The sequence below is a fragment of the Halyomorpha halys genome, unplaced genomic scaffold (assembly GCF_000696795.3).
Source record: "Halyomorpha halys isolate HHAL.00 unplaced genomic scaffold, Hhal_1.1 Scaffold852.1, whole genome shotgun sequence".
NCBI lineage: Eukaryota > Metazoa > Arthropoda > Insecta > Hemiptera > Pentatomidae > Halyomorpha > Halyomorpha halys.
This window is the reverse complement of record NW_027111393.1, coordinates 762,107-786,191: the sequence shown is the minus strand read 5'-3', so window position 1 is coordinate 786,191 and position 24,085 is coordinate 762,107. Positions and strand designations below refer to the sequence as shown.

Here is a 24,085-nt window from a genome sequence, read left to right as displayed (position 1 = left end):
TGTAATGTTGTTTGTGATAGTAAACAAAATTAAAAGGTCTGCTTCATTATGTATAATAAAACAAAAGTGAGTGATTTATGTTAAGAATTGTTTTAGTTTCAATTTTTTTTTACCAGAACTATGAACAGAATAAATGAGGTTCTAGATTTTAATTTAAAAATCTATAATTGAAAGAGGAAATCAAAGTTTACAATTATTTTTTTATTTTAATCATTTATTTTTTAAAAATTAATGTGAATTTCGTACAAAATAGAATCTCAAATATTTAATATTAATTACAGTTTATCATATAATATTAACACGTTGACTGCCTCAGTACTTTTTAAGATTTCAGTCTAGAAAGCTTAAGTTTGATCGATTAAGCCAAGTAAGCAAACTTCAAGTTATATTGTAGTTTGGCGTCACAGGCAAAAACAACAACTACGAGATAACTCGTAGTTGGCAATCAACGTGTTAAAGACTAGACAAAAAAAAAATAAACATATTAATTTAAATTAAAAAATATTTTAATTACTGTAATTATAAGGCCAATGTTTTACAGTTATTTGTATAAGTTTAATGTTTAAAAATGATTACACAATTTGAAATATTTTTTTGAATATCATTTATCTAATGTTTGCAATATTCTCTTATTTTGGATGGAACCATTATTGTCTAGTCTTGTACAAGCATTGTATAAATATATCTTAAATTACAATTAAATTATTTCTTTTTTAATTTAATTACAACAGATAAACAGTCAAACTTTATAACATATGTACAGTCAAAGCTCCTTTTTCAGATATCGATTATTCCCGTTATCATTTTTTGCAGATTAACGAATTTCAACAACTTGTATTTGTGGTTGAAAATTTCTTATCATTTATTTACCAGTTACCTTTCTAAACAAACAAGTAGGTATCAAAATATTTATAAACAGATATCTTATTGCCACTTGGCCTTCACACAATTGGTGCAAAATCAAAAAAGTATCTCTTCCCATTGTAAGAAGTCTTCTATTTTAAAGACAGATAGTTAATGCCATAGCTCAGTATGGATTCAAATTGAAAAATCTCTTAAAATGACAAAACAAGAAATAATAGCAGAATTCATTAAATATTGACTTACATATTATCATAAACATCTCATGGTATAATTTTTATTTTATAACATTGGAACATATCCTCTTGCAAATTACTATTCTTTATTAATAGTATATTTGCGGAATATATTCCCACCGAATAAAGAGCTTTAACTATATGTTTCTGAAGTAATAGATTTATTTAGAAGGAAGAAATCAATGTTTCTCTTAATAAAAATACATATAACACACAATAATAAAATGCGTGTTCTTAAATATATATATAATTAACTAATAGTTAGAATAATTATAAATATAATAGAAAGTTTTGTCCTGCATCTGAAATGAAAGGGCTACATCTCAAAATTATCTCCATTAGAGGTTTATTTAGTCTTCTAAGTTAGTAAGTAACTTGCAAACATTTGATTAAAACAGACACAGGTCAAAATTTGATTTATTTAAAGTTATTTCATTTTTTAAACTAGTAATATAAATATTAGGAAAGCAGAACTGCAAAGGGAATAAACTGCGCGTTACCTCGTTTGCTTGAGCAGGACTGCAAGAATCATATGATGATGATATTTTGACATCATCAGTATCAGATTTATTATTATAAATTGAAATTTATGTATCGGAATCAGAAGTGGCATTGTTACATTCAGCTTCCCAATCTGCAGGAGCAATGCTGTTCACAAATTTTGAGAACGCAGTTAAAGAACAAGGCTTGCGGCAATTTGGAGGATCCAAAACATTTGGTATTATGTGAGCACTGCTATTGTAGTACAAAACCTGAAGTTAAAAATAAATATATATACTTATTAAAATAATAAAATTTTTGTTTAGGATTTTAACCCTTTGCACTCCAATTTAGTGACTCATATTGTGTACCAACCAATCCTGTCCTATGTTGTTTAGAAGTGTGTAAATAATTAATTTGCCTGTCGGTTTAAGTAAAACTGAGCAATTAAGCTAAATAGTCATGTTACCATAGTTTTTAGAAGTTCATATTTCAAATGTTGTATTATTGGTGACAATGGAGTAAAAAGGGTTTGATATTCATATATTTAAAAATCTACTAGCGTTAAAACATTTGATAGAAATCTGGCTAAATTGAATTCAAATTCAAGAGATTTTTTCACCAGCTCACTTGTATACTGTGAACTTGTACTAATATGGACAAAGGTAATGTACTGTTTGTAGTCATGTTCATGTAACAAGATAGCTTTAGGAAATGGTCATAGTACTATGCTATCCATCATATCCACACCCTGTTCAATGGATGCGAAACATTATCATGAAAAAAAAGGATCAAACAAAAATATTTTATTACATATTTTGAATAAATTAAATCTTAATTTATAATTCTATTACATTAATAAATGTCAGCCTATATAACTTTGAAGACTGCTTGGAAGGTGTTGTCACATGAAGACCGATGCTGAATTAAAAAGCCAAATGGGATGTTTGTTCAATTACATCCTATATATAAGAACAAGAAAACAAAAGTAAGGCTTTTCAACACCAATACAAAATCACTCCTCTACAATATTGAAACCTCGATGGTGACTGAAACCATCACCCAACCTCTCCAATATTTGTCTACCACTGTTTGTAAAGAATCTTGGGAATGCAGTGGGCCGAGAGGATATCTTAGAAAGAGCTCTGGAGAAGCACAGATCAGCTTCTTATCCATCTCGAAATAAGAAAAATGAAAGGGAAGTGGGTAGGACATAGTTAGATAAAAATAAATCTGATTAGAAAAACAAGCTCTATAGTGAAACCTCCAGGGACATTAAGGAGCAGCTGCCCCCCTCTGGGTACGCCCATGTAAAGACTGTATTGAGATTAGTGATTCTGTCATCTTCAATAGCAGGAGCACTAATTTTAGAATTAATGAAATGTGTTAAATTATTCATTATTAATGTATAGTTTCATTTTTGTTCCCTTTTTAAATCTATTATTTCTTTTAAGATATACATCTCACCTGCACAGTATGACCTTCAGTTGATTCGTGAAGCTCAAAAACCATAAACGCTGAGGTTTCAATCGGAAAAGGGTCTTCATAGCCAAGAGAAGATAAAAGAGCTTGAAGAGTTGTATCATGAGCTGCTTCTATAAATAAAAGTCTATCGGGTTTCATTTTTCCACTAGCTTTCTTAACTAGTTGTTGGTTAACCATTTTCATGACTGGACCTAAAATAATAATTACATTATTTGAACACTGAAATAATAAATAGCCAATGCATACTTAAATCTAATGTTTCTCTGGGTAATTTGGTATAGTATTAAATTTTTACCTGTTTATTTTTTCCTTATGTTTAATATTTGGTTTAAAAATTTAGTGCTATCACTTATTTATAACATAAATAATATTAATTAACTATTTTAAATCATTATTTAAAATTTGATGCTTTTATTTCCAAATATCTAAAAACAAATTGTTAGTTTATAAATATTGAGTTCTAACAAAATATTTCCAATGAGAAAATATGAAGATAACCTATCAATACAAATGAAATAATAAAATTTAATTAATTAATAAAATATTTTATAAAATCATTTAACACAACATAGATATAAAACTTAAAGTTACCTGCTGTAAGTCTAATCATTTCTGGAGTACCGGATACAACTGTGTTAAAAGAAATAGCATAAAGGCGAGCAATTTTTTCAGGAAATACTGACTTGGTCCATTGTGGTAGTTTATAACCATTCTCCATCTGAAATTAAAAATTAATGGGTCTGATAAAAATGAAAGAAGTTAAAAAAGTGATTAGGATGGTTGGTCTAGATAGCAGGCAGAAATAACAATTGAGGCGTTTAGAATCAAATCCTGTTTGGTTAATTTTTCTTCATTTTACAGCTGCACAACATTACAAAATATTGATTTTTGTGATCAAAAAGTTTTATCACAGTTCAAATGGGGGTTTCAATTGAATTCATGCTTACAAAGGCAAACAATTGTCAGCGCCTCAGTGGGGGAAGTAGAACTATGGCTCTAAGGAGGTTTTGATTAAAAACCTTAACTTTTTATTCAAGTTTTGTTGGGGCCTAACGGTTTTTATCTATTGCCTTTAAGCCATTGATAAATTGATAACTTTATTTTTTAACTTAAATATTTATTTATTCAATATATCAATTATTTTTTCATAAAAAATGGACATATTTTTTATTCCAAACGATTCAATTAAAAAATAGTTGTTATATAGGATTGCTACCTAAACCATCTTCTTGATTTACCATATAGTCAACTATCAATAAATTATAAAAAGAAATTAACAATTCGGAAATATTCTGAAAATTCTGAAACTAAATAACTTTTGTACCTCTGATAAAATAGTCCTATTATCTCTTTCATAATATTGAAGGGTTTTATCACATCTATTTTTTAGGATAATAATTCATTATTAATAGCAGTTATGTTAAATTAATAATGACTAGGTGTATGAATAGCTATAAACTGGTTAAATGAAGATTTAATTAATACAAAAAGTAAGTTTAGAACAGCGGTTTTTGTTGTAAGAATCACAGAGAACACTGTACAGAATTTATTATGACAAAATTGAAGAAAAATGTATTTAATTTTTACTAAATTATTTAAATATAAAAATGATTATTTCAAAGATAGTTGAATGAAGATAACATAATTTTTTTTATTGCTTTTTAACAATTACCTGTAATTGCAGAACATCCCACACATCTATAATACTTGTTATATGGGTAATTTTTTTCCCCATATGCTTTGATAAATAACTGAAAAGCTTTTTGTATCTTCCACTGTGACGGTTAAGTTCCGTTATCGCTTTTTTCTGCTCGGCAGCATACCTAGGACACTGTCCAGGTCTTTCTGCTAACTAAAACGTAAAAAACCCAAGAACTGTATATGCTCATACATAAAAATTCATAATATTTTCCAGTATATAGTGATGACAATACCAAAACCTCCTAATTACATTTTCTCTGAAGTAATGTTTTGAGTAAATTTATCAACCAACAATTAAATGCATCTAACTTCAAAATTTTACTTTAGTTAAAAAAAATATTAGGTTTTGAATTAGGATGATGATATTTATGTTTCATTTCCTAAGAATTATTAAAACATGTAATTTTATATTAATAATATTTAACAATGCAGTTTAATATTAAACCATAAAAAAATCTATAGCTCCTAACTCCTTGATTTAGACAAGGCTTACCACGTTGGTCAGCACGTATTGATAGCATGATTAAATGTTAGGGTATAAGCGGCTTGAATGACAATAAATAATCTTAACAAGCTTGTCTTCTTCTAAAATATTCTTAGCTCTGTCAAATAAACCTGGGATTTTTTTTTGGTTGACTTATGGCTACAGTAATAATACAATACTAAATAATACATGTATTTTATGAATGACATACCTCGGCCACATCAAATAGTTCTTCCCAGATTGGTATTGGCTGCCATAAAATTGCTGGATTCCAAAGCTGATATCCAGCTGGAGGATAGAGACCAGCCAAGAGGCAAGCAGCACTCATAAAGTCTCGGTCATACCTTAAAGGATCATAATTTCAAAATAGATTTCAATTCTTTCATTAAATAATTACAGTTCTTAAGTTGTAAAATATCATAGAAAAATAAGTGTATTGTGTTACTTTCAGTGATATTCTGCAAATGAGGATGTAGCTTGAAGACTTGGAAAAAAATCAAATAAAACAGAATTTTTACAAAATCTTAGTTGTGGTGCGTTATACACTTTAAAAATGTTTTTTTAGAAAATTTGAAAAGCTTGATATCTATTATTAAAATATTGATACTTATTGTTTTTGTTTCAGTCCAAATAGCATTCATTTTTGTTATTTCATAATATTAAATTATCTAACTCAGCTTACCTATTAGATCGCACTATATTATCATTGGGAAAATAATTGACATTTAAGAAACCATTATATCTCATTCTTAGAGTCTGTCCAGTTGCATATAATTGCTGTTTACCAAACTGAAAAAAAAATAAAAAATGAATAAAAGGTTTTTAATACTATATAAATTATAATACTACAAAAATAAATAAAGTTTGAAATTGGTTTAAAAAATCTAAGTGGTTGCTTCAACCGCCCAAATAACTTAAAAAAGTATAGTTTTAGTTGAGTCATAATGATAGGAAAAGGCAAAAACAAAAATAAGGCTGAGTATGAATAATTTATAAGAAGAGCTATTCTTATAGCTGTTGTTATATTTCAAGTATGAAAATATGTTTTATGTTAATCGTAAACTGACTGATTAGCTTCAGCTTATTTACGTACATATTGAAAAGGAAACGATCAATTGGAAATTGTGGATGCAGAATTTAAAAAAAAAATGTAATATGATATGAATTTCTTACCCTAGTGAGCTGACCTGGGCCATCTGGCCAAAATTTAGGATTTGTATATGGGTAAGGGTCTTTTGGATAAGTTTCTGTTGGAGATCTGCTTCCATGGCGTGTTATCTAAAACAGATACCAACTAACATTAACATGTGATCAGGAAAAGATTAAAAATTTAATAATAATACTAAATGCACAGAGAGGATAAAACATAACTAGAATAAAACCAGTGTTGCTCAAAAGTTGTGTTTTAATAGGATCTAGTTTGAGATATGTGAAAGATCTAAGCAGAATTTGTAAAGATTTTTTTCTGATATACAAGTTGTCTCTTATAAAGTTCAATGACGACTACGGTTTAGATATAAGCATGAATTATATACTCACAACACTTATAAACCTAATAGTTGACACATCAGAGGTAGATGCATGTGTGTTCAAAGGAGCCATCGCAATGGCATCTGCAGCTTCATTGTTGGAAAGAAGACTAGAAACCAAACTAGGAAGAGGATTGGGCAGTCTTGTTTGTTCAAAATCTGTATCTATTTCAAAATTATATCTTGTTGCCGATATATTGGTAAATAAAAAAATGAAGTACAATGCTACACCATGTGTAAGGAACCAGAACATTTTTCCCAATGGCACTAACTCATTTCACCAGGAGACATGCATATCTTAAAGATAATGACTAAGTTCACTTCCTGTTTTGGCTCATTAGTCATGAAAAGACTGTGATGTTATCTTTTACCTGGAAAAACTAATTAAGAAATAAGTTGTTAGAACTTGAATTAGCAATAAATATTAATGAAAGTTTTAAATATCGAGCTAAATTTTTATATTTACTTAGAACTGAGTTACTGAACTTAAATTATTCACTTATTAAGTGTTATGGTGTTAAAATTATTAATTGATATGATTATACAGCCTTTTTGGTGGTTTAAGAGTAAATTAGTAATTGGAGTTGAACTGTAAGTTTGAAGTTTAAGTATGGGCCAACTCACTGAAATGGGTAATGATTTTAAATGTTGAGATTGATAATGAAAAACCTCAAATCTTTAACCCATAACCCAGTGAACCTATTGACATTATTTGTCTACTTTATATATCATATCACACTTCAATATATTTGCATTTATTGATATACAAATTAGTTTAGAACACCAAATTTAAAACAAATATCACTATGGGTTCCCCAGACTCACTATGGGGTTAAATAATTAAAGTTCTTCAATCCCTACAAAACCAATCAGTCATGGATTACCTATTTCCAAGACCTTGAATTTCAAATATTTTATGAAAAGTTATGTTATGTTATTTAAAAAGTGATTCAAAATGCCTGTTATGAAGGGTATACCAAAACAAATTGGAAGAATTGCTTTGAAGCCAGCAGATAGAATATTTTTTCCATTAAAATTACATTATACATTTCATGTGTTGTTAATTTTAGCCCAAATAATTTACATTTCATGGGCATGGGCAAATAGGTGACTCCAGATTGTGTTTGTGAAATATATGCGATAAATAAGGAAGTACATGTATAAGATATTACATATAACTATAAATACATTGATACATAAACACCTATAAATAACTTTGACAGGTAATTACCCATACGATTGTAGTTCATTTTTATCAATTTTCTTAATATCCCCCTTTTACACATTACTACACATCACCTATACCATATCTACTTCCCCTATCTGTTATACCTTTTACACCTACCTCTTTACCATATTTACAACCAATTGTAATGAGTAGTCTCCAACAATTTATTTGTCTAGATCTATATTTAGAACTTCTATTACACCTGGTAATATTTATTAGTAAGTTGTTTCCAGTCTACCTACATGTATACTTCCTTATATTGTTATTATTAATTCTTTTTTATATACTTTATAAACATAAACAATTGTTTTGAAATGTTTTTTTATTTCAATGTTTCGTTAATTCTAAAATGTTTGTATCTTGATTTTTCATTTAGTCCTGAAGAAGAAGCCCTTTAAATTAGGGTGAAATGTTGGTTTAAAATAGTTTTCTTTTTACCATTTTGATACCTTTATTGACCGCCACTCGACCATCCTCCTACAATCTAAAAAAACAACAACATATTAAGTCAGAGTTCTTCATTAATAGGAATAGGTCAGAGTTAATGAAATACCCTAATATAGTTCAAGGTTTTTTCTGAAATTTTCTATTATAAAAGGGGAGATCAACCTATATTACAAGTCACCTCTGTCTATAACGTAAGGTTCCCAATTTTTTTTTAAAAATTCTTTTAGAGTATTTTATTTCTATCCTCAACATGTGTTTTCACACATATAACACTTTCGTGTAAAAGGTTATCGCTGAAATTTTAATGCAGAATTTAATTAAATTAAGACTGATAAATAAAGCCGAAAAGCCCAATAATAGCATTGCAGTCAGAAAATATGATGTGAGTGAAAACATTTTTCATTTTTGGAGGAAACAGAAAGATGCATCATCTTCACGGAAATCTTTCAGAGGACAAATGGTAGGTTTAAAGAAATAGATGATTTAGTTATTGAATTTGTCAAAGAAAAAATGGATAAAGGTTTTTGTGTCCCTAGAGATGTAATTATGATCAGAGGCCTTAGATTACCGAAGCAAAAGGCATAGAAAAATTTAAAAAGAGTCTAGATTGGTGCAGAAGAATGTTGTAAAGGAAAGGGCTAGCCCTAAGAACTCCAGTCACATCAACTCAACTATTACCAATGGATTATGAGGAAAATCCTTCTGCTTTTCAGGATCATTTTATGAATTTAATAAAAACTGGCAATGATCAGCTGGATAGAGTTGGAACCAGAGATGAAACTCCTGTTCTTTTGGACATGCCATTAAATAAAAAATAAAGTTGACGACTGTTTTAATCAAAACAACTGGAAATGAAAAGGTATGTGTTTACTGTGGATCGAAATTACTACCATTAGTGATTTTGAAGAGAAAATGCCATCGAAGCCTGAAATCAACTTATCAGGCTTGCAATAATGATAAAAGATTAATGGAAAAGTCATTGGTGAAACATTCGCTTAAAATGATCTGGTCTTAAGAAACAGGATTCACGTTGATTTCAGATTCATCCAGAAAATGTGAAGTCCATAATAAATAAACTAAACTCAGATGTTGTAATTATTCTCGGTGGTATGGCTTCACTGTAGCAGGATTTGGATTAGCTGAGAACAAGCCTGACAAAGATAGCTATGAGAAAACTTTAAACAAGAGAAAAAATAAAAAAATCAGTTTAATGATTTTTCAAGTCAAGGGAACACCTGAGTGTTTAAGAATTATTATTTAAAAATGTTCCATTGGAAAGATGGAATTTTGAGGGAGGAGGAATGAAATAATGGAAAAAATACTTCAGACTGCAGTGTGAATTTATTTATTGAGTGAGAGTAGTGTTGTATGACTTGAATACAATTTCGTATTCACTAAAATTTAGATCTATCAGTATTCTTTTAAAACATTCTTAATTAATAATCTGTAAACAACATTGATGCTATTTATCTATTTCTCATTTAAGGTTGTTTATTTCATTCTGAGAGATATATATTTTTAGAAATTAATTTGTTTATACTTTCCTAATCCATGTGCTTTGACACCTCCCAGGTCTCGGTGGAGGGGCAATCTCTCGGAATACAGGGGATTGGCACAGGCTTTTAGCCCATCAAAGAATTTTAGGTGCCTACGGCTATTCTGGCACAGAAGGGAGTTGGAGCTCCTCACAGATGACTCTATTCCTGGCCCGTCAGAGTGTGGTTCCTCTGACTATTCGCCGAAGGAGGGAATTCTGGAAGCTCTGCAGTTTGGTTAACGTGGTCTTGTAGAGGTGTCGCATGAGTGGTGCACCATAGAGCAGGGTTGGACGTATGATGGCCTGCAGCTTGAGGTGGAGCGAGATCTGCTGTGAAGTGAGCAAGTGATAAAGACTATGCGACTAGTCTGGCCAGCTTAAGTCTCTTCCTGACATGATTGGAGGTGAGATGCCTGTCGAGAGTCACGCCAAGATAGAGGATGCTGTTAGAAAGTTTCCGCCCCTCACCATCCTCAACGAACTGCTGGGGGTAGCCTGCTCTTCTTACCCTTCTGGAAGGACATGACAATACTGGTGCCGTGAAAACGACAAACAGTAGAGGTCCAAGCACCGAGCCTTGAGGTACTCCGCAGGTGGTGGGGACTGGAGGTGACAAGTCTTCACCAACTCTTACAACGAATGATCTTCCACTCAGATATTTTCTGATCAATCGGCATAGGGCGGCGGGAAACTTGAACTTCTCCAGTCAGCAGAGCAGCAGCGGGAATATTACTTTTTTAAAAGCAACATTCTGGTTGAATACTGCGATAAGATGCTGTATTTTCTGAGAAGAGACTAAATTAATTTTGATTGTTTTTAACTATAATTATATTATTTTTAAATATAAAAATTATATTTGATTATAAATTAAAATGAAGAAAATGAATGAATATAAATATTTATTCATCAAATAAATATAACTAATTTGTTAATTATTTTAGTGATATAAAGAATAAAACTTAATCATTTTCAAAACTACATAGTACATACCTTTATATTGAATGAGTTTAGTACAATTCAGAAAAAAATATATATAAATTAATTTAAAAACCAAGAGAAGTAGCTAAAATGAAATTTTCTTTTATTAATTTTGAGTTTCGGCATCATATAATTAAGACAAAGTTTTGATACTATAAAAAAAATTGTCTACATTTGCTTATAAATGTGCCATGTCCTAAGACATGATGTTAAAAAAAAAAAAAAAGATTTTATATTGGAGACCAACGATTTTTTTACTCTTTTTATAAATCATAACTTGTGCTCTACAAAAAAGAGGGTTAATAAGATAAATAAAATAGATTAATAAGAAAATTCATTTTTAATTGTAATTTTGGATTTTTTGATATGTTTATTCTAGAAAGGAGAAAAGGAGTGCATGAGAAAAACAGATATGTAATTGTATCCAATAATTTAATATAGTAAATTAAATTTAAAAAATCTCAAATCTTAGAAATACATTCTATGTTAATATATGACAGGTGAGATAATTTAACAAGAAACTTTCTATAATAGGTTAATGAACCAGTAAAGCTCAGAAGTTCATTCAACCAACACAGGCTTAATGAGTATTGATAAGATTTTCTCCCTAGAAATTGTAAGAAGGAACTAACTTTTAAGTTAACAAAATTAAATACTTATGTCTTCAATTTCAATACTATATCATGTAGGCTATAAATACTATATCAAAAGTATAAGATATTATAAAATAATCTCAAGTCCAATTTTATTTAAAAACTAATAAGAATGGGTCTTATCAAAGGTAATACTTATTCTTAATTTATGTTCTAATTAGTGCCCTGTCTAAGCAAGATAAAATTTAAATAACTATTATTAAAATAAATATTAGCTTAAAAATAGTAGTATAATATAAATATAACTTGTAAAAAAAAAAAATTAAACTTTTTCTAAACTTAAAATTCCTTCTTTTTTTTATTTAAAACAAGTAAATAGGTTATCCTAAACATGAGAATTTTCCATGAAACTTTAATAATAACTCCAAATTTTTTTAAATTGTGAAAATATACCATTTTAAAAATTCATCAACTTGCTAGCTTATTCTAGTTAACTCAAAATCTCAGATTTTTCCAACTGGTAAATACTCCGCAGTTCAATGTTAAATGTTATCGAATGATTGAACTTAGGTTTGCAACAAACGAGAAGGAACTCATCAGAAACAAACCAAGTTTTATAAAATATAAAAATTAAAAAAAAAAAATGCCTCTAATAAAATAATTTAGGCTTTTAATAAATACTGTGAATATACAATATTTTTGGTCTAGTCTGGTGGGAATACAAATATCCACCACCTTCATCAAATCTTATAGTACAAAAAACCCTGAACCTTTATATTTAACTCACTGATCAGGTACATTTCATATCCTTCAATAGGTAAATATAATAACTTAGCAAATATCTTGAAAAATTATAAAACTAATACTGCAAAGTAACTTTACTTTTCATAAATATACTTTTAATTGAATTATACATAATACATGGTTTCACACTAAAAAAATATTTAATACAGGGACATTATAATAACATTGTTGCTCCTTCAAGATAAAAAGTCTTGTAAGATTTTATCAATATACAGACTAATTAAACAATTATTTAGAATTAAATGAAGTGAGAAATCAGTAATACATCATTAATAAAATATGGAAAATAAAAATCAACAGTATAAAAAGTATTTTGATGATATGTAATGAAAACCTCGAAACTCAATTAGCATAATCAAGGAGTTATGAGTTCTTCATTGCCTAAAATCTATTTAATATATAAATAATAATAATATAAACTATATTGAAAAAAAATAACAATAACAGCCTCAGATCTAACAATTAAATAAAACTAACAATTGAGGTGTAGATAGTTGACCGTAGATTAATGATTGGAGAAGTTTGTTGGGGGGTGCGGTCAGCAAAGAACAACATAAATAAACAAAACCATATTTATTTATTTTATTTATAACTCCAAATTTGTTTGTATACTATTCCTTTTCAATTTTATGTTTCTCTAAATGTTGTTATCTCTTTTGTTCTATAGCCCTGATGAAGATCTGAAACGTCGGCATAAAATAAATAAATATGGTTTTGTTTATTTATATTGTTCTTTGCTGACCGCATCCCCCGACAAACTTCTCCAAAAATTAACAATTATTTGATCAAATATAATAAACCAAATTAATTAAAGAATACATTATAAATTATGGTGGCAGGAATATAATTGAAATTGATAGCTTAAAATATTTTTCCAAATTCATGACATGTTTTCATTTAACACAACATTGTTTTGCTTTTACAGTAACAAAATTGACAAAATAAAAAAAAAAAAAATTTAAATTTTCATTTTGTATTTTATAGATAGTACTATAGACCGGGATTACTTAGTGACGATCCTACTAGCTATGGGACAGTCTGCAGGAGTACTCCAGGCTCCTTATACAGCCAGACAGATCAAAAGTTAGACTTAAAATATCAATAGTGCATCATTATACTAAAATATTTGTGGTTTAATATAGAAAACCAAGCCTAATTTTTAATTAAAATGAGTTTTTTGTTGTACAGTCAAATAAAATGTTTATGTAGTCATATTAAATAATGACTAAACTGAAGCTAAGAAATTTAACTTTATATATTCAATATCATTTTTGTACTTGAATCATACAAAGTATCCTACCAATTTTAAATATATCTCATAAATATGCTTAATAATTAAAACAAATTGTGCATCTGTAAACTTAAAATTTAGTAATGGAAGATCACTGGAAGAATCCCGTCATTGGAAACTACTTCACATATTTCTGATGTATCAATACTACATAGTTTGAGCAAAACCTGAAAATAAGAAAAACAAAGATTGAAGTTATTGATATTTTAAAAAGTTTTTAAATAAGATACTGAAATGATTAGAAAAAAACAAAACAAGGAAAACAATATTTTTTTTCAATAATAGAAAATTAGATAAGTCCAAAAATGAGTTAATAAACTGTGGTAAAGTAGAAATGGATAACAAAATTAATATGATAAAGAAGAAATTTGGAAATACGTTTATTTCTGGTATATAGGTGCATTTTAAATTGAAAACAATTTAAAAAAAAATTAACGAACCTTGAAACCTTTAAATAGTCATGGAATGGAGATTTGTCTTACATTCCTGGTCCCAGTCATCTGGAATAAATGCTTTCAATGTGTCAGTTAATGTTTCTACAGTACACATTGGTTCGCAGTCTGGCAGCAAGAGATTAATTGGTTGAAAATCTTTATTTGAATTGAAATAGAATGCCTGCAAACAAAGATTTAATCTTAAATACTGCTGAAGCAAAAAGTAATTGATATATTAGTAAGTAAATAATAATTAATTATACATAACTAAACCATATAACATGAACATTAGGTGGATATCACCAATCGATCTAGAGCGAAATAATTCTATATTCAGTGAGATAAGCGAGACACTTTTCAACTGCATCGAACATTTTTGTAAGGTTCAATAGATATTTTAAAAATTCTAATACGTGTTCATACATTTTTTTTTTGTATAAAAATTCATTTAAAATACTTTAAAAAATTATAAATAATACCTGCCTTCAGAATTTTTTTGTTGGAAACATGATGTACTTCTAAAATAAAACTAGCTCCATAGTCAGGAGGAGTAGTCACGCCTGCAGTAGTTACACCTATAGTTCTCATTAGAGTGACTAGAGTTATGTCATGTCCAGCATAAAGATGTATTTTTTTACTACTAGTTTTTATATTTTGCAACCATTCCTTCAGCAAAGGTCCTGAAATATATTCAAATCGGCAATGATATAATAGAAAACTAAAGTAAACAACATAATGATTTTTAAATGAATACAATATGGAAGGTTTAATATAGTCTAATATTATTTAGCCACTTAATTTAAAATGTATTTAGTATAAAATAAGAATATGTAATAATGATACAATACATAGTAAAGAATACGTTTTAAATTAATTTTTTAATACCAACCAGCAATAGTTTAAATTGTATACCATACAATAAATAATTTAGTAAGAGTTTTAAACTATAAAAGACAAGCAGAATATATTATTTTTTAAGATAAGATGGTAGTGGGTGTGGCCAGAGAATGACACAAATATGTTAAATAACTTATTTATTAGTACCAAGGTTTCGGCCAGAATTTCTAGCCTTTATGAGGTCCAACATCCAAGTGTGGTTGTCCAACGTCTTTCAAGCCAGCCCTGATGAAGGCTAGAAATCCTGGCCAAAACATTGGCACTAATAAATAAGTTTTTAACTTATTTATGTTATTTTCTGATCACACCCCCAACCAACTTCTTCTAATATATATTATCCACGGTCAACTATTTTCTCATCATTATACTATTTTTTAATTCATTGGTTAGAGACTGATGTGAAGAGTAATTTACCTCCTTGTAATCTTTTCAACTTAGGTGTTCTTGAATAGCTTTCAAGATTCATTTGTGTAAAAGTTTTCATTGGTTCAGGAAATACTGTTTTAGTCCATTCGGGAATAACTAATCCATTTTCATCCTTGAAAATTAAATTTATTAGCCTATAAGTCAAAATAACAGCTATTAAGAGAAAAAAACTTATAACAAATTATAATAATATGGTATAAATAAAATAAGATATTCAGACTAGAACTTTACACTAAAAAAAATTAAAAGCAATATTGACTGTTTGTAAAAATGTTTAAATTACTGGAACATAAAACTTTTATAGCCATTACTTTACTTCCATATTTCTTTTTCCTTATTTTTCTAAGCCCCATGGATATTTGTATGATGGGATCGTTTCAGCACCATAGGTTCATTGTTGTTTAGTTTCAATTCTGTTAGTTCATAGTCTTTGATCTAGTCTGAGGTTTTTTTTTCTTTTTTGCTACTTCTGTCCTATTTGGGTCAGAGTTCAGAAAAGTGGATTTATCATGTAATCAAGACTACTAGGCGCCTGAGTGATATAGTATGCCACTGCCAGTAGCTCAAGAGTTGTAGGGAATAAGTCGGTTTTTGTTCTCTATAATGAGCAGTCTTACAATATGTCTCAAGATGCTGCTCTGAAACTGCTTGAACTTTGTTGCCATTGTGGCCTACATATTTGCTTGCATTGGCATTCCAAGAACATTGGCTGTAGTTAAGAAAATTTCATAAAGTATTAAGTCCAAAGAATAGACTTGGTGATGCCATCGGGTTATTATATTTGAAAGATTTAGCTTACACCAACCTGATTTTCTTGTAGTAGCAGCAGAAGAGTATCAGGTACCTCTGAAGGATAACACTCAGGTAAACTATACTACTGGCACACCTATTGCTTATGTCCACAACACTATATAATTTATGGTGTGGATGTTTATTCTACTGGAAGGAGAAAATTGGAAGAATTTACCCCTGATAGAGCTACAAGGAAAATAACCACCATAGCATATAGAATCCAGAAAGGCTGTTTCAGGGATTCATTGGCCAATGTATTTTAATTAAAAGTCACTGAGTCAAATATCTCTATGCAGTTTAATGAAATAATTTAAGGGGAAAACAGAAGTCCATCGTGAAAACAGAAACAGATCCATACATTACTTCTGAGCTTGAAATGGACACATTAATTAATCTTAGTGTTTCAAGTAATGAGAGAGAAAAACATATAGAAATATAAAAAATTAAACACAGTTTTAGAGAAAATTTAGAACATATATTCTTTTTTTTCAACCTCCAAGCTGCCACAAGATGTGTGGATTTAATCTCAATATATTTTCTCCGATTGTATATTTCAGTCAGAGAGTAGCCTATTGCCTTCCCAAGCCTGGTGATGTAACCCTGTATACATCGGCATCGGTTGGCTTTGCAGATACTTTCTTTGTGATTTTGCCTCCATCAATTATTTGATCTTCGTTATATCTCCCAACCAAATCATTTCAGTTGACACTGTTCTAAAGCCTCTTCAGGTGGCGAGACCTTGATGTTCTAATGGATACTCCCATAGTGAATCTGGCCCCATCATATTTTTTCTTGGATCCTTTTAAGGAATCCTTCTTATCTATGTTGCCAACGTTTTACTTGCATGCTGATATAGCACTGTTTTCTACTCCATAGAGGAAAAACTGGTAGGAATACTGTTTTATCCAAAAGGAGCCAGGTAAATTATTTTTTTCATTCCTATGATCGTAGAGTGTATACTCAATTATCTTTTTTCACTACATTAAATTCCTCATTATCTAATTTTCCATTTTTGCTAGTAATTGTTCTCAGGAGTCATGTATAAATTGAAGAGGTGCTCCATTACAGGTTACCAATAGACATATTCTAGAAAGTAAAAAGCTATGGACAATCTAAGAATATTTTTTTTTTTATATTTTTCACTCTGACATTAATATCCATATAAATATATCATGAGTATTAAACTAAATACTGCTGAAACACTTTAAGAGATTCACATAGAAAACTTTTAATTAATATTTCTTCAAACTTTTCAGAGAAGAAAAAACTTTTTACCTTTGAAGAAAGGAACATATTTTAATTTTTGATGTTTAGAAGATTTTGTTTAGGATATAGAACTGATTCATTGCTAGCACCAGTCATATTAAGTTAGAAAGAAGCTTGTTATGCTGAAAAATTGATCTGCTCAATTATCACAGTAGGAACCTTTTTAGAGGCAGCCTTCGTTCAATAAAACAATAAAAATTTGTAAGTTTGTAAAAATAAAAATAATTAAATATTTTAACAAATCAAAGAGGCTGAATAATATCATTACTTCTATTTTCAAGATGCTGTAAAGTTGCTCCACTTGCCCAATATTTTCAATAAATAAATTTGTTTTTTCCGATAAATAACTGAAAACTTTATTGTCCTTTTCAGTCAAATTATTGTGGAGTTCTATATCAGATTTTTTCTTTTCATCATTAAAAGCCAAACAGGGTGCTTTTGCTGTGATTAACTGTAAAAGTACAAAATATTTTCAATTATAATTTAAATAATATTTCACTAAATATTAATTAAATTTAGTAGGAAAACATAATAAACTCAGGCAAAAAAGGTTATGACCTATCCCAAAACGATTCAATCTGAATATAATTACTTATACAGAGCAATCCTGACGAGTAAATAGGCACCAAACTTAATTATATTTGCTATGAGGATTAAGAATTGTTCAGATAGAATAATATGAAAATATTCAAAACCTCAAAATGTATATGCCACATAAAATTCAAACTGTTGTAAATGGAGGAGGAAATAATTCTTAGTCAAAATAAAATATAAATATAATTGAATCATGTATTAGTTTATTAATATATTATTTTTTTGTTTGACTATAAGTAACTTAAAATTTAAAAAAAAATATTTTTTGATCCTTATCATTCTATTTTGTTCAAATTTCTTTGACCTTTTGGCTCTCAGGCAATTATCAAGGAGAAACCTTTTCATTGATTTGTCTAAGTTATTGAGCAGTTTTTCTACCTATTGAAGCTGATTGTCCAAGTCAATTATTTATATTGTTACTGCATCAATTTAAATTTTTAACAATTTTCTTATATACACTATTATCAAAACCTACCAGACTAGTTGGTGAAGGTAAGTTTTGATAATAGTGTAGAATATAAGAAAATGTATTTTGTACAGAAGAAAATTGTTAAAAATTTAAATTGATACAATAAGAATATAAATAGTTATAATTCACTAGGACAATTAGTCTGCAATAGGAAGAGCAAATTTAATATCTTAGACAAATCAATAATAAGGTATCTCCTTGATAATGGCCTGAGGGCTGAAACATTGGAGATATATAAACAAAGTTGAGAGATGTAAATATTTGTGTTATAATATAATTGAATGGTGTGACATTCGAGAGAATATCACATTTGAAATTTCTGAAATAACCGTAAATTCTTTTAGTTTATTATTATATTATTAAATTTTATATAAAACTTCTGTCACATAGGGTTTAAAAAATGTGAGGATAGTAATAAAAGAAGATTAGAAACCAGAACAAATCATTATTATATATTAATGACTTTTCTTTACATCTTTGTACGTCTATGAACATCATGAAATATTTTAAAGACAAAATACACTCAGCTAGAAAAAAAAAAAAAATAAAAATAAAAAATCAAACTCCGATTTTGTACAACAAGAAAATCCTGTCCATAAAAGTGAAAATACGACACTACAACATAGTTGTTAAACCAGTAATAGTATATATCTAGTAGGAAATACGACACTACAACACAATTGTTAAACTCGTAATACTATACGGGATGGAAACCACATGCCTCCTCAGTCTGGAAGAACTACTGAGAATAGAACGAAAAATCCTAAGAAGAATCTATGGCCCCGAAAATACACAAAAAGGATACAGGCTAAGACCCAACAAAGAAATCTAAAAAAAAAAAAAATAATAAAAAATATCTAGAAACAGAAATAAGGATCAGGAGACTGAAATTCCACAGACATATGGTAAGAATGGCTCCGGAGAGACTAAACAAGGAAATATTCCAAAAAATCCGAGGGTACAAAAGCTCAGGAGGATATATCAGACAGATGAAGGAAGAAACGGAAAGACTAGGAATAAAGGACCAGGACTGTCTGGACGGAGAAAGATATAGGAAAAGGCTGAAGGAAATTAAGGTTCTTGTGGGAAAGAGAAATTCGAAAAAGGGGGCTGCATGGACAGAAGTAAGAAAACAAAGGCATGCAGAGGTAATGAGGGAAAAATGGAAGGAAAGGAAAAACAAAAACAAGAGAGAAGCCAAAAGTAATGATATTCACGTGGTCTCTAAGGCTGTTCCATGAAAAAAAATAAATAAAAATAAAAACTCCGATTTTTCACTATTATTCTAGTAAATATATATATATATATATATATATATTTCAATTTGGGGTAAGAATTAGTTTCATTACAGGCTATCCAAATATAGTCTGACATAAAATGATTATTTATTCTCAATTTAAGTTAAGCTTTCTGACAGAGGATGGTCTCCTAATAATGGCCATTATTCTTTCTTGCATGGTGAAGTGTCCTAACCCAGACATATAGGGAAGAAATTTAATATTAATTACATTAACACAGACATTACTTTGATGGTGATTTAAGTCACTGAATGGAGGATAATGATGCTAACATGTCTACCAAAGTAATTTCACCAAAGCTCTATCGGTTTCATATCAAGAGATTGCCTAAGCCAGTACAAAAACTGTAACTCTCATGTGAGTTGAGTATTCTATAAAAATTCATATGATACGGGAGTATGCATTAAAATCAATTGTCCATTAATAAATAGAATAAATTGGATAGGCCTCTAGGAGCACTTCCTCAATATACCACTGAGGATTTAGAGTCCTAGTGTCAATGGAAATTAGTTCAGTACGGGTGTGAAAATTTAGCCCTCCCCAAACCTAACTGGATCGTTTGAGTTGAGCAGACCAAAATGAGACTCTATTAATAAACATTGATAATACTTTAGGATGGCCACAATATAATATAAAAAAATCATAATAACATGAGTAGAAAAATAAATAACACAGCCTATTACTTACATTATCAATATTTCTAGGGATGGGATTTACAGGAATCGGTTGCCATAATAAATCTTTATTCCACACTTGTTTACCAATAGGAGGATAAAGTCCAGCTAATAAAGTCATTGCACTCATTTGGCATCTAGGAGCATAACTACTTATAACATACAGTTCTTCGGGAGAATAATATTCACTTAAAAAGCCATGATACCTCATTCTAAGGGTTTTGCCGAATTCATACATGCTTTGTTTTCCTTTCTGAAACAAGAAATTTATTAACTAAGAATAGGTATTTTAATGGGTATTAGCTGCATTTATCCTAACTTTATGCCAGTCTGAATTTTCCATTGAACTGCTTAGAATTGAAAATTGAGGCTGGTATTCAGGTGGAATAAATATGGCTGCTTCCTGTTAAAGATGAAATTAAAAAAAAAAAAAATAAAATAAAGCTGAGTATAAATATACTGACATTAGTTAGTGCACCAGGTCCATCAGGCCAGATAATGTCACTGTGTTGATCCGTAGGATATTTTGATGATGGGGTTCTTTCTCCATGTCTGAAAAGCTAAACAAATACTTGATAAAAGAGGTGTGAAGTTATCAGATAATCACTGATAAAGCATTTCATAATAACTCGTATCATCAAAAACTCTACAAAAGGATTATTTATAAACACAATTATAAAAAGGGTTTCACTCCAGTGATAAAATTAACAAAATAACAATAAAAAACAAGAAAGAAGATTTTTCAAACTTACAATGTGAAGCTGCACCAAAGTTGGATGTCCAGTTTGATTCTCACCAAAAGCCAAGTAACCAAAAAGAAAAATTGAGATTAGAAATCCTAATAAAATAACAGTTAACAAAGTTTTACGTCTCTTAGATCTCATTTCTCTGGTTATGAAGGAATTACTTCTAAACATAAAGTTTTCCATACAATTACTAAACTTAAAATAATGAATAATTGTATCAAGAAATATCAATGAGCGAAAACACTAATTGACATAATTGTAACCACTCTAACAAGTGTCAGAAGGTAAATAAGAAGGCTATGTAAGGTTATAGGGTAGGGCTGAGTGGAAGAACTGAAGAAAACAAACCTGTGACTAGCTGAATGTTACTTACTAGCTTTAATATGTTTCAATTCTTTTCTGAATTTTCTCATTTTTTTCAGTATGATAATTTTATTGATGTGTTTAGCATAACGTTTGTTTGATTTTCTGGAACTATTATTTATTTAATCATGAAGTATTGTTTAACATGTAGTTGGTTTAATGCTTAATAGTATTGTGTCTAGTTTAGTATGAGTTTAAAAAAAAATGTATTTTGTAGCCCCAAATCATTTTTTTGATTTGGAAGTGAGTAATTTATCTCTATTATCTCAAAATATATACTAATTATTTTGTATATTTATATAAAATATATAATTTTATTTTATTCTTAGGTGAACTTTTGTTGATAATGTGATATTTATGACTGTTGCCATTCTGGATTCTAAATTTTATCATGTGTTGGTAAGCAAATTTATGTTTATTTTATTAATACATCTTACATTTCTGACCCTTGATTACCGTGGTAACATTCACTCAATTTTGTTTGATTTAATTATAGTGGTTTTTAAATCAATATTTTATTCTTGATATGCTTGGATCAATTATAATGGTTGTAGATTTGTATAATTTTATTTCATTTTACTATCTGTTTCTTTTATTCAAATAGATAATTACTTCTTGAATAGAGTGACAATCACCCAAATTTAAGTCTCTTAATTATTTAACATTTTAAAGTATAAATAATATAACTTGAGTGACAATTATGTGTTTGTTTAAATCCCATTTAATACTTTTTTTACTAATTATAAATTTTATTTTATCCAAGTAATTATAATCTAATGTAAGATCTTTTAATGTCTGGCCTAACAAGTATTGAGGTATTTTTTAAAAAATATCTAGTCTTGAAATTTTAGTTAATTTAATGTGCAAAGTTCACAAAGATTAAATTAAATATAAACATAAAGTTAGCAATATAAATGACTGAAAAAGTGCTCTAATCACAACTACTAACTTTTTCATTTTGATCAGTTGGATTCAATATATCATGTTTGTGCTCCAAACATAGTTTCTTTACATATATTTTTAAAAACTATTTGCGTCTCTGTTCCTGAAAAGAAAACGACTACTAGATTTTTAACTCTGTTTTCTGTTGTTTTGTCTGAAATTTGGTTTTACCTTTAACTTTTCCACCTATTATTTCAGTCAGACATTGATTTGTAATTCTCACTAACATTAATCTATCTCATTTTATTTATTTAATTTATCTGTCAATTAAATTATTCTCTATTTTTCTTTTGATTTTTTTTTTTAGTATCACCAGAGTGGTTACTCATCATCCATTTATTGTTATCATTACGGTTATAGTTTTTTCTACAGCATGTCTTCTGATTCCCCTAACTACTGTGAAACATCCTGAGTTTAAGGATCCACAGATGGTATGTTATTATGTTTTGTTTTTTTATGGGTTAATAGTATTATTTAGTATTTTTTTTGTATTTATAGATGTCATGAACATTCCTCAGTTTCTGTTAGTGTATGATTCTTAAATTATAAATTAATGAATCATTTTATCTATTTAATCTTTCTGTCTAATGAATTTTGTATATTAAATTAATATCTTTATTCATCCTTGTTGGATAATGCTATTAGGAATGGAGGTGGAGGTGTCCACATGGATTTTCCAAACAGCCATGCACTAAAGAAAGCGATTGACATGGGGTTTAACTCAGCAAACTATAGAGCAAAGCAAGAATCATTACTGGAGGCAACCAGAATTTTAATAGACCTCAAGAGACTTTGGAAATGAAATATTGTATTTTTAATTGATACAGCTTCTGTTCTTATGAGCCTAAGTCCAATTGGAAAACAGGAATGACATTGCTTGGCCCTGAGTTGGAACACCTAACTGTTATCTATGAATGAGTTACGCTGCAGTGGATTCCTCGGCACTTTGGAATAACTGGGAATAAACTTGTGAAGGAGAGCTCCAAATCGCCACGGTATCTCGACTGGAGGAAGCTAAGGCCTTTAATAAAGCAGCAGTTTAGCAGAAGGGAAACAATCAGCATTCAGACCTTAAACCCATGGATCCATACTACTTACTTTCAAGGAAGGAACAGGTTTTGATTTTCCGGCTTAGAACATGACATATACGGCTCAATTCTCACCTCTACAAAAAATTAAAAATTGGTCAACTCCTCTGTGTGACTATAGAAGAAGTGAGCAGACTGTCAAGCACATTATCCAAACATGCGTACTCATGGGGGAACAGAGGAAGCAGAGATGGCCTGAACCAACTGACTTTGGTAGTCAAGCTGTTCGACAATCTAGAGGATCTCAAGAGTACAGCCAACTTTATTCTGTTATTTCCAGGCTTGTCCATTTGATTAGGAAGAATAAATAAGAAGAAGATCCTTTTTGGTGTACCAGAAATTATGCACTGAATATTTTTTCTTATTATAATATGAAGAAGATGGTTAGGATTGTGGTAAAAAAAAGAACAAAATAGTTGAAAACTATTTTAACTGCAACCCT

The 24,085-nt window shown here is 29.2% G+C and overlaps 3 protein-coding genes across 4 annotated transcripts in view; 1 reads left to right on the top strand and 2 right to left on the bottom strand.

The window, feature by feature from the left end:
- Positions 1-559: 559 nt before the first annotated feature.
- Positions 560-9,229, bottom strand: LOC106686618 (lysosomal acid phosphatase). The gene is made up of 8 exons (XM_014430009.2): positions 6,787-9,229; positions 6,421-6,525; positions 5,930-6,036; positions 5,459-5,591; positions 4,735-4,914; positions 3,654-3,780; positions 3,045-3,253; positions 560-1,849 (listed from the first exon to the last, which is right to left on the bottom strand). The coding sequence occupies exons 1-8, from the start codon at positions 7,027-7,029 to the stop codon at positions 1,685-1,687; spliced, it is 1,269 nt and encodes a 422-aa protein (XP_014285495.2). The 5' UTR covers positions 7,030-9,229; the 3' UTR covers positions 560-1,684.
- Positions 9,230-11,381: 2,152 nt separating this feature from the next.
- On the bottom strand, positions 11,382-21,547 carry LOC106686628 (prostatic acid phosphatase). Its single transcript, XM_014430019.2, has 8 exons — positions 21,257-21,547; positions 20,969-21,064; positions 20,518-20,757; positions 17,738-17,920; positions 15,400-15,523; positions 14,572-14,768; positions 14,095-14,269; positions 11,382-13,821 (listed from the first exon to the last, which is right to left on the bottom strand). Exons 1-7 carry the CDS (start codon positions 21,431-21,433, stop codon positions 14,105-14,107), a joined length of 1,182 nt encoding a protein of 393 aa, XP_014285505.1. The 5' UTR covers positions 21,434-21,547; the 3' UTR covers positions 11,382-13,821; positions 14,095-14,104.
- Positions 21,548-21,612: 65 nt separating this feature from the next.
- Positions 21,613-24,085, top strand: part of disp (dispatched) — a 31,550-nt gene continuing 29,077 nt past the window's right edge. The window contains exons 1-3 of one of the 2 annotated variants that reach the window (XM_014430018.2): positions 21,613-21,856; positions 21,943-22,012; positions 22,863-22,986. In XM_014430018.2, the coding sequence (XP_014285504.1) occupies positions 22,005-22,012; positions 22,863-22,986 (132 nt within the window). In that variant the 5' untranslated portion in view covers positions 21,613-21,856; positions 21,943-22,004. Of the gene's footprint in view, positions 21,857-21,942; positions 22,013-22,131; positions 22,161-22,862; positions 22,987-24,085 lie in introns of those variants that run through there. The other variant, XM_067049396.1, reaches the window with a different exon arrangement.